General features: G+C 40.5%; 1 protein-coding gene across 1 annotated transcript in view; it reads left to right on the top strand.

Moving 5' to 3' along the window:
* The first annotated feature begins 249 nt into the window (after window positions 1-249).
* OLFM4 (olfactomedin 4) overlaps window positions 250-13,976 on the top strand; it is a 47,737-nt gene continuing 34,010 nt past the window's right edge. Inside the window, exon 1 of the mRNA XM_068182270.1 lies at window positions 250-276. Within this exon, the coding sequence (XP_068038371.1) occupies window positions 265-276 (12 nt within the window). The 5' untranslated portion in view covers window positions 250-264. The remainder of the gene's footprint in view (window positions 277-13,976) is intronic.

Consider the following 13,976-nt stretch of genomic DNA (forward strand, 5'->3'; position numbering starts at 1 on the left):
CCAACAGTGTACTTATTGCTTGTTGGCATCAAATAAATACCTGTGATATGCCTAAGTTACCTTTGAAACAGCTGATTGACCTATGTTGCCTTTGAAATGGCTGATTTGTGTTGGCCTAGCGGCAGCAGCACGGGGGTCAGTGTGGCTTGGTTGATCTCATACTGCAGGAGACCAGCTTCTGCACTTAGGCTGGTAGCACTGCAGGGTGGCTCAGATCTACAGATTATCTCTCTAAAGAGTAAGAGGTTATGTAACTGGAGGAGAATGCAAATTCAGGTAGCCTGGTTTGTGTCTTGCCTGGTGTTACTTTTCTTTTCTTGCAGATCTTTAAACTGTGACCGAAAAAGAACTTGCATCACAATTTCCCCTCCAACATTATAAAAGCATTATTTCTCTTAAGTACATTAGATTGCCTCTAAAATTTTAATCTAGCATCCTAGCAATAACCTTTTTTTCTTCCCTGTAGTAATTATTTGCTTGGAAAAGCCTCCTGTTCCTGAAAAGAGCAGGAAACAAACACAGGCATATGCAGGGAACAGAGTGAGAATTTCTGAGTATTACATCTTACGATAAGTGACTAAGTAAAATAGGCAGAAACATAGTAGTCTTAAGTATTCATGTAACATTTTATATTCCTATTTAAGGTCTCCACTTTCTGTAACTATGAGAGGACATGGGTTTGTCTTTTTTTAATGTGGAGATGAGTGAACACAATATAATAAATGTCATACTTGTTCCTGGTCTTCTAGTATTTCTTGCTGAATTGATTTGCAAATTTCAGATGAAATTCATTTCACCCAACTTTAGCTGTTCACAAAACTCAGTGACCTTTGGTGAGCACCAAGAAATATATCTTCACAGTGACTCTGGATGAGGAAGCCCAGGGAGAAACTGGCTTACATCAGATGCTTCATTCTTTGGCAACTAGACTTAGCTGAGATAAAGCTCTCCCACTATGGTGCTGTTGCATGTCTGGGAAAGGGAAAACCACTTCAGTGGGTGGTTTTAGTAGACCAGATGTAGATTGTCAGGTGTAGATTTGGTAAGGTGAATGCTCTTTCTGGCATTCCTGGAAGAAGACCATAATTTCTTATTGTCCTTTTAGGGAATGATCGTGGTGTGTAGGCACACAGTTTGTGGTGATTGGGAGTGGGGCTGCTGCCAAGCCTCATCCCTAATGGGCCACAGCTGTGAAAAGCAGGTGAGCAGCATTGAAGGTAATGGACCTGGAGTGCGAGGTGCACTGACCAATCAGGAAAGGGACAGAGGGCACAGAGGTGCAATGCATCAACAATCAGGGGTATAAAAGGCTGGGCTGAAGAACAAGAAGAGTAGCTGCTTGCAGCCTTTTGGAGTGGTATGCTGTTACTCTGTATGGGCAGATGCCTGTAAGCCTTCTGACCAGGTATGGTGTTGATCTGTATGAGTTGAAGCCTTCTGAAATTATATGGTGAAATTGTATATCCTGGCTGCTTGGACTGTGGCATATGCTATGGCAGGGGTGTATCACAGCAATTTATTGTTCAGCATTCATGTGTCATGTCTAGGTGCTGTATTGGAAGTGGGGTTGGTGTGTGGTTGGCTGCTAAGAGGAGCTGTGATCCTGTAAGTATAGCCTGGGGCACCCTATTGTCACAAGCAAGGGAGTGTGGTATGCTTGCCAAAGGTAGAGGCTTGCAGGATCTGAGAGAAGGTATTTGGGTAGGACTGAGGTGGGACTTACTGTAAATGTGGGTGCTCTGCAAATCTTTGATTTCAGAAATGTTGAGCACCTTGACCTAATTCTCCAGATAAATTACTTGCCATTAATTTTGGTCTGTCTTTTTGGAAAGTGTCAAAACAGAAAGGTTTAATACTACAGGGGTAACTTTCAAAGAATTCAGGCCCAGTTATTTAAAAATATGGCATAGGCTTCATCTCACCTGCTTCTAGAAGTCTGCTGTTTAAATTATGTCTATTTGTGAGTTAGCACTATTAAAGGGCATGTTTTCAACACCTGCTCCATAAGAAATGGCTTGTCTACCTGCAAGTGCTTAACTCTTCCCACTGACTAGGCTAGCCTGGAGCAGTGAGCTCAGATGAGACACCTTGGGTTTAGACATCTTAATCTGTAGGTACTGCTGTTTAAAAATTACAGATTAAATTAATGGAGAAGTTGCTGCTGATTTGCATGGGAGGTATGACCTTCCAAGCCCATGGGACTTAGTCATGTGATTAAAACCCATGTGACTATTTCATTGCTCACAAGACCTAAGCTGTGCTTACTACTATTTAAATAAAAATAAGTCTCAGTTGATTTTAACTGGTATTATGTTACAACCCCAGTATAACCCATTGGGTACCAGGATGAGTTTTCTAGTTTGACATTGGTACTTTCCGGAGCACTTATGGAAAGTTTCCAAACTCTCCATTGCAGCCATGGAGTACAGCTGTAGATAGCAAGGAGCCTTGCAGTACCTGTATGGCATCCTCTGGCAGGTGCTCTTTGTGTGGCTGGGGGCTGCCTTGCTGTGGCCGAAATTGGAGATCTGCTTCAGCCCACATGCATAGGGTGTGCTTCTTCTTGCTGAGTGCTGCTGCCACTGTCTTAAGCTGCCTGCTCTTGCTGCTGTGCAGGCAGTGGGCCAGGATGTCAGAAGTGGCTTTGGGTGCTGAGGATTGTGATGTGTGTATGGTGAAGAAATGGTGCAGTCTGTCCCTAACAGCCTTGCCTTCATCTCTGATAGTCCCCCTTGGATTTGCTTCTGCTGCTGCCTGCTATTGAGCTGCCACCAGTGATTGCTGTGGGTGGCCAGAGGAACAGACAAGAAGCTGATGAGTAAAAAATACAAAAAGATGGTAGTATCAGAAGGCTAAAAGTCTTGTTACCTACACATAGACTGTCTCCTGCTTACATACCTGGTGTAAATATCTCTCTTGTTGTCCTTCTTGTGCTGCCAAGTGTTGAAGTATGTTTGCAGCAGTGGTCATACTATTCTTGTCATCTCTTTCATGAAGAGTGGCAGAATACAATTAAGACAAGGAATTGTCTTGCCATTTTGGGATTTCAGGGCATATGTCTCCCTTCATTTTGCCTCCTGGTGTCCTTCAGGGAGTGTAGGGAAATTAACCCCATTCACAATATAAGTGCTTGTAATTAGAATTCTCATTCACTCTTAATAGTCACTGGTATCCATCAAAGCCTTGATTTCCTGGTCTGTTGCATAGTGCAGTGAAGAGGAAAAGAGCTTAAGGTATGAAGCTTGTTGTCAGAATGAGAGGAGCTGCTCTGTTGGCTCTGAGAGTAGGCTTGAGAGGACCCAGCTATGCTTGACATATACCCCAGGGTGCTGTGTGGTCTGGAAAAGCCGGTCAGAGGAGTGAGTGGGGCTTTTAACAGCACTTTATTAGACACTAGGGGCAGGCCAGGAATGGGTTTATAATCTGTTGTCATGGTTCAGCTGACAGATGGTAGCTGGTGAGCAGGGGAGTCTTGAATGGGTCTGATGCCTGGGCTAACGACTCTAACTTGATGGCAAGCTGATGAAAGTGCCCCTGTGCTAAGAAGCTGTGCTGGCTGAAGGCTAGGGCAATCTGAAAACCAGTTTTAATTACACCAGTGCAAATTTTGTGAGCAAGCACACAGTCACCTTGGCAGTAAGCAGAGAGATGATGTTAGTGGTGTGTAACTCTGGTCTGTACTCTCTAGACCAGGCTAGCACAGCATGGAAAGAATATCAGACACAAGGTAGTCACCATAATAAGTTAAAAGTTCCCCTATATTATGATGGTACATGTTAATCTGTCCCTTCTTGTCAGCATCTAACTGTTGAAAAAGCTCTAATTCAGGAACAAGGAAATAATGTAATTCAAAACCAGGAAAAACCCACTAAACAGGGCTCTGTAAGGTATAGGAACAGTGGATTAACAGGGTACAAGGAAGCCTGCCAGATTTGTGCTGTATCTGAAGCTCTGCCATCCTGTTCGGCAATCTTGTCTTTACAGCTCAACAAGTGTCACGAGCTGGCTGTGTGCTGACACATCAGATCTGTGACCTCTCTTTTCAGCCCTGTGCAGCTGAACTGACCCTTGCAGCCAGGGATCAGATGGAAAGCCATTAGGGCTGATTCCTCACCAGCACCACGTCCAGACTCATGTCACTCCTGCTTCGAGTCATCCTGGGAGCAATCATCCATGCATTGATTTTATGGCAGTGCTGACACTTGCTTTCATTCTTTCGGAGCCGGGGAGAATTGCTCTTAACCATGCCCCCTGCTGCCTCGGGATATAATCTCAGGAGCATAGTTTAGGGGCACAGCCAGCTTCAAGGAGCATTACTTTGCTTCAGTGCATTTTTATGTTTTCTTTTCCCTGCCGGCCTTTTTCTGCGAAGGGGGATGTTTGAACCAGGGAATGCACTCCTTTTTTTCTTCTCCTTAGTAAAGTGACAGTCAAAAAGTCTGTGTGCTGTTGCCAAAAAATACAGACATTTGCCCCATTTGCTCCGGGGTAGTGTCATGGGCTTATGTCTTAGCATTTAGCTTGGTAATAATACCCTCCCTTAAAAAAGGACTTTGCAAGCAAATCAGTTCATCAATACAACAGCAATGTGAAGCCTGCATTTGCCAAATGCACATCCTGGGAATAAATTTTCAAGGATTGAACCTTCAGTAAGAGTATTTATGCAAAAACTTTTTTTTTTTTTTTTTTTTAGCATCAGGACCAAAACAAGGTTTTTTTCATATATTAGAAATTGTTTGAAGTACATGTTTGTTTTTTTTTCCCTCTGTAATTCTCATTAGCTAAATTAATTGTTGTTCTCTTTTGAAATTAAGGAGAACAAATTTTCTTGTACTGAAAGGCACAAGCAAATAGTTTCCAACAGTCTGTTTGTACCTGAGTTTTTATTACATTTCTCTTGAATGGAATCTCAAAAAGGGAAGAAAACTGTTTACAGGGGGAAAAAAAAGCCCAGTATATTGAAGAAAGAAATACGTTTGTGTGATGATTTCTTGTGGATGCATACAGCATTACAGTGTTTTGATAATGGAAACAATTAGTTTTAGAAACAGTATAATGCTTGCTAATTTCCAAATAATGGGAAATGGTCTGCCTGACAGGCTTTTCTTTTTGGTATTTATACTGCTTATATAGTAGCAAAATAGCAGGAGTAGAGGCAAAGCGGGACAGGCTCTCCAACAGCTGCATCAGACCCCTGCTGTGTCTCTGCCAAAGCCTGTGCAGTGGAACAGCGGCAAGGAGACAGGCTTTTGGGGGTCCCCTTATGTGATTAGCCCTCTCCATTTGGCCTGAAAAGGGAGCGAAATGTCAGGGTTTTTTAAGAGGAAAATGAAGGCCACATCCACATGGGCAGATGGGTTGTTTTCCATTGCATGAACAAATATCTCTGGAAAACAAGCGTGATTTGGAAAGGTAACCTGGCTAAGGGTCTTGAACTAAGTTATGCTAAACCATTTTTCATTTTCCTATTTAATTTCCTCTCTGAAACAAGGGAAGGGAATTGTGCCTTACTTTTTGCTGTTGTATAAGGCAAATGGGGTTGGAGGTCTGTGGATTAATAGACTAGGAGGCAGCTTCCTGCCTTCTGTCAGTGGGAGATAAAGGTGCCATCTCATTTCACAGGCATTTCTGAAAGAATCCATGAAGTTTGGTGTTAATAGGAAGAATGGGTGAAGTGGGTGGAGAGAAGGACTTTCCTGGAGTAGAGTGCATACTTTACACTGACCAATGATCTCATGAGCTGGTCATATTGCTCTGGCAATAATTGGGATGAAGGGCTATAGTGGACTATATAGGCAGCTAGATGTGGTTTTTGTGAAGAGGGATTAGTTAGTCTGGCTCCTATTTAGCTGAAGAAAGACCTGAGATGGGACAGCATGAACAAAACCATCCATGCATACCCTCTTTACAAGATATGAAGGTTGAAGAAGGTCTGTCATAAATGCTCCCTTTGGCTGCTTATTTCTTCCCTGGTCTAATGAGAAAGTGCTCAGGAGGCAAAGAAAGATTGGTTCCCCATTGGTATTGGTAGTGAGAATATGTGGTGGCACTGTAAGTTGCTGAAAAGCATCATGTATTTTGTGAACCATCTACTCTGCTCTGTAGAGGTAAGGTCAAGTGTTCAGTCTTTTCAGTTTCCCACTGAATTCCTTACAGTGACATCTTTTTGGAATCTTTTATAAAGGTTAACTGTCCCTTAAGAATACTATAAACTTCTAGACTCAGCAATAGAAGATCTCCGAGTTTACTGTCTTTTGGGATTTTATACCCTTAAATCCTAGAAAGCTTTATGTGTGACCCGAACTGCAAATATGTAGCAAGTAAAGGGTGGGACACGCAGGCCCAAATAATGTTGGTAGCAGGAAGATGGAAGGCTTCCTCTTGAGGGCTAGTTGAGGACCATCTGCTCAAGAAGGGCTAGAAAGCTACCTGGTCAAGGAAGGTTTAAAAGGATGAAAGAACAATTAAAAAGAAGTTAAAGGAGTGTTATGAAATGCCCAGGAGAAAGGAAGACTCATACACTTATGGGCCTTTAAGGCTCTGTGGAGCAAGGGCCAGTCACCTTACGCACTCTTCAGGAGGCACAACATACAGCCTTGTACATGGAAACACACATAACAAATCTTATCATTTTTGATGTGAGTACTTTGATTATTCAGTGTACCATGGATGAGAATGAGCAATTAAAATAAAATCAGATTTTATTTGCACAGATACTGAAAAGTATCTCTCTTTAGCAAAGCCTTTTGCTATTGCTCTTTGCACCCTAGGGAGTCTTCAGATGCCTGATCATTTCCCTTGGCTCCCTGTCTCTGGGGAAATCATATCTTTTTGTTGGTTCCCTTGGCTTCCCAGGCAATGTGAGGAGCTGGCTCAATGTGGGACATGAATGACAATTCATTGCCAGAAGGGAAGTAATTTTCAGGCCTCCTCCCCTTCTTTTCTTGCTGTGAATGTAATAGTACACTTTGGAAACATTACTGTGGTAATCTGAAAACAGCAATGCTGTCAGAATTCAGAAAATGCCTGATAGAACTGATCATTCGCATAGCTTAGCTATGATATTTGAATTGCTGTACATCATACTTCATTCTTCACTTATATCCTGATGGGTTTTTCCCCAGTGAACTGTCTTTGCACTAAAGCAGTATAAGAGCACTATAGGTTGGATGTTATTTTTCTTCTCCTTCCTTCCTGTCTACCTCTTTTTCTTTTTTTTTTTCTCTTTTTTCTCTTTTCCAGAAAGCTACTTTGTGTTGCAAAGATCATCAGATGAAATGAATGCAGCCCAGCTGGGATTTGCTGGAAATGTGTTCAGCTTGGCAACACCTCTCACAGAGTAGCTGGGTCCCTAAAAGCTTTGTTTAAAACGATGAAATGAAAACAAAGGAGACATAATTAGCTGCTGTGTAATAATAGAAAAGGCTTGTATCCAGTTACTGTAAAAGTCATTTAATGAAGGGTAATCTGGACATAAGCCTGCACACTATAGCTGTAAAATATTTAAGCTTTTTAATGAGAGGGAAAATGGAGAGAAGGGTTTGCTAACGTGATTAGGAAAAATGCCTTTCATAACCATTTTTACAGGGGCTTGCAATTCCTAAACTGAGGTTTGAAGCTTTCTTCAAGCCAAAGCAGCAATAAAACTTTTATGCTGCACCAACACTTAAAAGCTACATACATCACATTGGTTTTATATGTCTGAGTGGGAACATCAGTGTACTGCTTTTTATGCCTGCAAAGGGCTACACTGGCTATTGAGTAGCAGCTCCAGTTTCTTCCACTTACTTCAGATTGTAGAGTGCCTGTGGATGAGCAGTCATTAATCTTAAACTGCAGTAAAGTTGCTTTCAGTGATGCTCTTTCTCATCTCCCCCTCCTTGTTCTGTTTTTGCTGTCTCTGTTCCCTATCTTCCCCTTCTCTCTCCTTCCTGCAAAGCTCCCTTTTCTTATACTCACTCCACTCCTGAAACCAAAACAGATGCTCCTTGGTCTTAGGTGGACCAGCTGCTCTGATGGGATGAATGCATAGTATTATTTTTAGTCCATTGACAGGTTACTAGGCAAAATGCAGGAACCAGCTGGGGATTTTCTGTGATGGGACAATCATAAATGGTGTAATAAAACATTATTGTATCCCTGTGTAGTATTTAGAGGTGGGATTTACTATTACTATGGTATTTACCTAAGCCAAGTGCAAATGTGTCTGGTTTTGCTACCTATACCTGGGAGGAAGGGATAATCCTGTCCCCCTGCAGGGGACCCCTTCTTTTTAATCAATGGAGAAAGGTGGGCACAACTGTAAACCCCCTGGATTATAGATGTTCCTCTTTTTGTTCACGAAAATGAATGGAATCTCACAGTGGTACACCAGATTTTCCAGTCTTTTCTAAGATGCGGGAATGGCTGAGAAGGGCCACATGATATTGAGGCAGTGTGAAGAGTTATTCATGGCTATCTGACATCTAGGGGGGAAATAACCTAGAGACAGGATGGTTTCCACCCTAAACCTCTTCATGGAAAGTCTGATGGTTGTTGATAGCAGGGTGCACAGTGGTAGAGCCTTCCCTGTGGTCCTCAGGACAGTGACTGGCAAGGGGAAAGGAGGGCTTGGCAGTGAGGAGGAGCTGCTGGGCAGTGGTTGGAAGTTTTGCCACTGAGAATTTGAAGGGTGGAAAGGAGAAAAAACTGGGAGTTCATGTGCCCTCACTGTGCCAAAATATCGCCTGGCTTACGTGCACTGCCATAGCTCAGCTGCCTTCAGCTGTGCTCTTCCCCTTGTTTCCTAACTGCCTATTTTCAAGGGCTCCATGAATTGTACTCATTGTCAGTACAGCCAATTAGAGTAATTGTTGCCATTATTTCAGTGATATCTCACAGAAATAACATGCTCACAGACACAGCTTTTTCATTCCTTCAAAGTCATTACTGTACCATCAGAATTTCAGCTCAAAGGTTTTGCTTCAACATATAAATATTTGTAGGTCTGCCCCTCATATTCTTGCAAATTCTTCATTTAGTCTTCTGTGTAGAAATGGAGATAATAAATATTCATGCATTTCTTCCTACCTTGATATGCTAATTCCGGTATGAATGGTAATCTAGAAGCATCTGAAAAAGATGGCTTGATTCTGGTATTATTTATGAATCCTGCACTGAAGTATTTGGCTGGGGGCGACAATGCCAGTTAAGAGTGATTTGACAAGAATTGGTCTCTGGAGATACTGTCTTGCTTTATCCATTGCCTGAAATCACTTAATATTATTGAATTCCCTATTTATTACCTTATTACATTGGTGAATTGTCTCAATTTAGGTGAAATTGATTATTTTTTCTCATCTCTTTAACAGCCTTCTAAATAAGGTGCTGAACTCTCAAGTGCTTTGAGGTGTGCACCTAATAGTCCCTTTGACTTCAATGAGCTAGTTTAAAGAAATCCAAATACTTGTAGGAGATGGCTCTTCTATAGTTACTGGCTACATAGTATTAAATGAAGAGTTTGTTTCTGGGCAAGACGAATGGATGTTCAAATTGGCTCATTTAGTGTTAGTCACAAAAATATTTTCATACTATTGGAGAATTAAGGATATGTCTCAAATGAATCTCAAGCGCTAAGACTCTCAGACTTTGTTTTAAAAGCTTTGTATTTGAAAAATCTGGGACTGAAACCTGTTTTTTCTTTTTACTCGTATTGAGCAGGGATCCAGACAGTTGCACTATACTTGATATTGGTGGATATTAGGATGAAAAATATAGAATCATGACTGTCTCTCAGCCAATTATTTGTAGTACAGAACTCAGGACTCTGCTGTTGCCTTCAGTGGCAGCAGAGACCTACTTTCATCTGTGCCAGAACCTAATGGAGTTAGAAAAGCAGCAGTGGCTCAAATCAAACCAGTTACTTCAAGCTAACCTCTATGACAGATACTTGAAAGAAAGACAAAAGACCACTGGAGCTACTTCTAAATTGGTAACTCTGATCACTATGTAACCTTTCATGCACCACTGCATGTTTACTAGAAGAGGTGTCATGCAAACTGACAGAACTTTTTATTATTATTATTAGCATTTCAATGTAATTGCAAATAACAGGAAGGATCAGAAAAACATAATCGTGTGATGGTCAATTTTACATGTCACTAACTGGTCTCCATTTTTAATAAATATGAAATGTTAGTTGTATCAGCAAACCTTGACTGGTAAAAGATCAAATGACCTTTGAATGTAAGGGGTTAAAAAGACCAGATGCTTGGAATTGAGCTAATTGTAGATTCAAAGTGCATAAAGCTAAAAGCTGAAAGACTGAGCTTGTGTTTTCTCATTTAATGCTACAGGTCACTGGGGTTACATGCTCTTAACTATGTGAAGGCCTTGTAAGTATGAAGGCTTCTTCCTTTACGTCCTAGTGGCTTGGCAGCAGAATAACTCATTATGGTTAGAAATTACAATTTCCTTTTTAAATGTCTGGAAAGAAAAGAAGGACAAAAATTTAAAACCCTCATTCAAATATGCCCAGTTCCAAGCTCTTTAGCATGGGAACTGTGAGGATTGTATTTAACTGGTGGTAGATGACACTCAAATAATATCATTTTGGCTCATGAGGTGCAGCATTACCAGATGTAGCCATAAACTGCAAACATCCTCTTTATTTTGTTTTCCCATCAACACTGAGTAGGTTAAAGAAGATTTGCCTTTGTAAGTGGTCAAAAATTTAAGTCCATAAAAATGACAAAAGTTAGTAAAAAATGATTTACAACATTTAGAATATTTAAATTTTACTTCTTTCTGCTTTTGGTAATAGAGTTACTGTGAAATATCACTACAATTTTTGAACAATGTTTTCTATTTGTAAGATCAATTGTTTATCATATTGATTTTATCATGGAGAGGATGGTTTGGATATTTTCATCCTAATTAAACACAATTTTTCTCCCGGGCCTAGCTTAGGTGGAACCAAATAATGAGATTTATGGAGGCTTCAGATGTAAAACTATCTTTTGTGTTTTCTCTAGACCTTGTCAGTCCTAAGAAAAGTGAAATTCACTGCATCAGATTTATTCAGTCTCACTATTGCTATTTCACACTGCTGCAAGGAGGGCCCTAGTGGGAAGGACTCCGAGGATGTGGGAGTTTTAATAATTCTCATCATAGATGTGCAAGACAATGGAGGGAAGAGTGGGACCTCTGCCAGAGGTGTCAGTCGGAGGAGGTGGGTCATTGATGCCTTCTATCAAAATGACAACACCCAGTAGGAGTTCCTCATCAGAGGCTGCTTGGGAGCACTGGAAAAGTAGTCAGTTTTGTTCTGACAGGGTGATCAGGAGCTGGCATTGTATCCATGGCACCCTCCCCACTGTACTGCTGTATGACCTGCTGGTGGGAAATGCACTGTGCAAAGACAGGCTCTGCTGGCATGGGAGGAGTCCTGCAGAAGTTGAGCTGTCAGGAAAGTTCTGACAGCTTGTGCTTTTCTGATTTGGTAACTAGCTGATGCATGGCTTGTTTAGCTGTGCTATGAGGGTAGCAGGCCTTTACATGCTGTTTTGTGGTGTGAGAAGAGTGTACTTCTCATCTATTGGTTTGCTCTGCTACTGCTTGAGGCTTGCTTGTGTTTTTATTACTTGTTTCAGAAAGCAGATTATGAGAATGATTTGTTTCAGCAAAACATACCCTTAATCTACCCTATTCTTCAATTTAAAGTTGCTGTAGGCTATATTCTGCATTGGTCTTACCTAAATAGTACTGTCTAAAATTAGTCGTCTAGCCTATAATCAGATAGCTTGCCTCTAGACTCCACTGCCAGTGGGGGGAGAGAGAGAGTTAATCCAGCTAGCCTGTTTTATACAGACTTGATCCTCTCTGGACCAGCTCATGCTTCCCCCCTTTATGAGAGGATTTGGTGGCCACATTATTGATAGTTAACAGATTCCTGAGCCTCAGCTTTGCTGTGTGTACTGACTGAAAATGTGTTCTGTCCAACGCTGCAACACTCCACAAGAAATGAAGTGTCAGTGCTGAAGGTAGACTTAAGAGGGCTGCCATTGTCATCTTGGGGAGTGGTAGCAAGAGGGGAACTTAAATCTGTAAAGATTTCTTCTTGTCTGTAATCGAGGTGTGCACATTTAAAGTGCTTTCCAGGTTCTGGCCTCATTACTGTCTTCATGGGAAATTTTTACATTGCAACTCTTTTGTCTCTAGACACAAAAGGAATGAGTTCTCTGTAACATACAGTGACACATTTTGCTAGAGGGATAGAAGTGGGTGTTTTACTGACAAAAAGACCCTGTTAAACAGCATCCATCTTCCTCTTTGCAAAATGGGCAGTTTTTGTTATTTCTGTGAGTGCCCCTGCTGTAATGCATTTTCTTTTGCATTTAGACTTGTTCAGTACCTCTTCATTAGTGCTGTTAGATCCTTAGTAAGAGCAATCCATTGTACTAACTGGCTGGGATGCCAGACACAGAAGCTGGCACAGAGTGAAACTCAAATGGTCACTGTCTGCCTGCCAGGAGTGGGATTCACCAGGAATGTGGGTTGTTTAACACGTCTTTAAAAAGGAGCACATCTTTTCTTGGTGCTCATACCTTCTCCCCTCAGTTCAAGTGAAAACTTGGTTTTTACTTTGTCAAGAGAGTGACTGGTCCAATTGAAAAAGTTTGTTGATACTTATAAAGCCTCTACTAAAATACTTTATTCTTGGCCTTGGGAGATCATGGATTTTTATGCAAAACCATAGTATTTCTGGGTACTGAATATTCCTAAATTTCAGCATCTAGAAATGTTGGGGTTTTTTTCATGCTTCAATCCAAAAGAAGTAAATATTTGTAAAAGAATACCAGCTTTGATGTAGGCACCAATAAAAGGATTTATTTCACTTCTGAAAGTCAGAAGTCCAGTTGAAACTAGCTGTCTTTCTTCCTCTCTGATTAACAGGAGTCATATCATAAATCTTTGCAAGACACTTGCCTTAGTGTTATGTATGTCATTCCTTGGAATTACTTTACTGTCTACTTATTTTAGAGATTAATCCCATCCCTGTTTCCCATTGTTTATCCCTTGATATCAAGGTGAATCTGGATGGTGACATAGAAATTGAGCATCTAAATATCATTATGGATATAGGTAAAAGCTGGAAAATTTTGTTTTATCAAGTTTAAGTTCACAAGTATTATCTTACCTTTTCAAAGGGCAGAGGAGAAAAATCTCTATTTAAATCCTTTCCTTTGAAAAATACTACAATCAGCTGAACACCAGTAATTGTGTTCTAAATCTTTATAGCCTTAGTTCTAGCCTTTAAAGTGTATTTAGAATAACATATTTAGCTGTATTTCTTCTCTTGCCTTTAGAATGCCAGGCACACCAATAGAACTATATGAATAATAAATTATAATACTGTTTATCATCTAAATTGTTATAATTTAGAATTTTTCTCTCAAGTGTTTCTTCTAGAAATCTATTCAACCCTCCCTGATGACACATTTGGATGAACATTTTTCAACTGTGAATGCCTAAAGTTAACCATCTAGATCTAAATTTAGGCACAAAAATGAATGACCTGATTTTCAGAGTTGCTCATTACTTATTTTGATGCATTAATATGAATTTAATAGCTTTGCTATAGGTGCCAAAGTCTTAAGACTGTTGGGTTTTTTCCCATGCACATCTTGTCTATCAAACTGCAGAACACGTGCAGAATTAAATTACTAATGAACGATGACAATATGCCATATAAAAACAATGTTACATTGATTCATTTATTTATTTACATGGCTCGGCAGGCTAATATTATGCAGAAAGTTCATGATGAAAGCTGTTTTATACTGATTTGAACAGAAAAGCAGGCATTTCTCCCACTTGGAGAGAGACAATGGCGAATTCTGTGTGAAGAAAGCACATCCTCTGTTTCTTTGTTGTATGCCAAAATGAAATATAATCTGAACACACTTTGTTCATTCTATAGAAAAGCAAAATTAGTT

The sequence above is a fragment of the Anomalospiza imberbis genome, chromosome 2, assembly GCF_031753505.1.
Source record: "Anomalospiza imberbis isolate Cuckoo-Finch-1a 21T00152 chromosome 2, ASM3175350v1, whole genome shotgun sequence".
In the NCBI taxonomy this organism is placed as follows: domain Eukaryota; kingdom Metazoa; phylum Chordata; class Aves; order Passeriformes; family Viduidae; genus Anomalospiza; species Anomalospiza imberbis.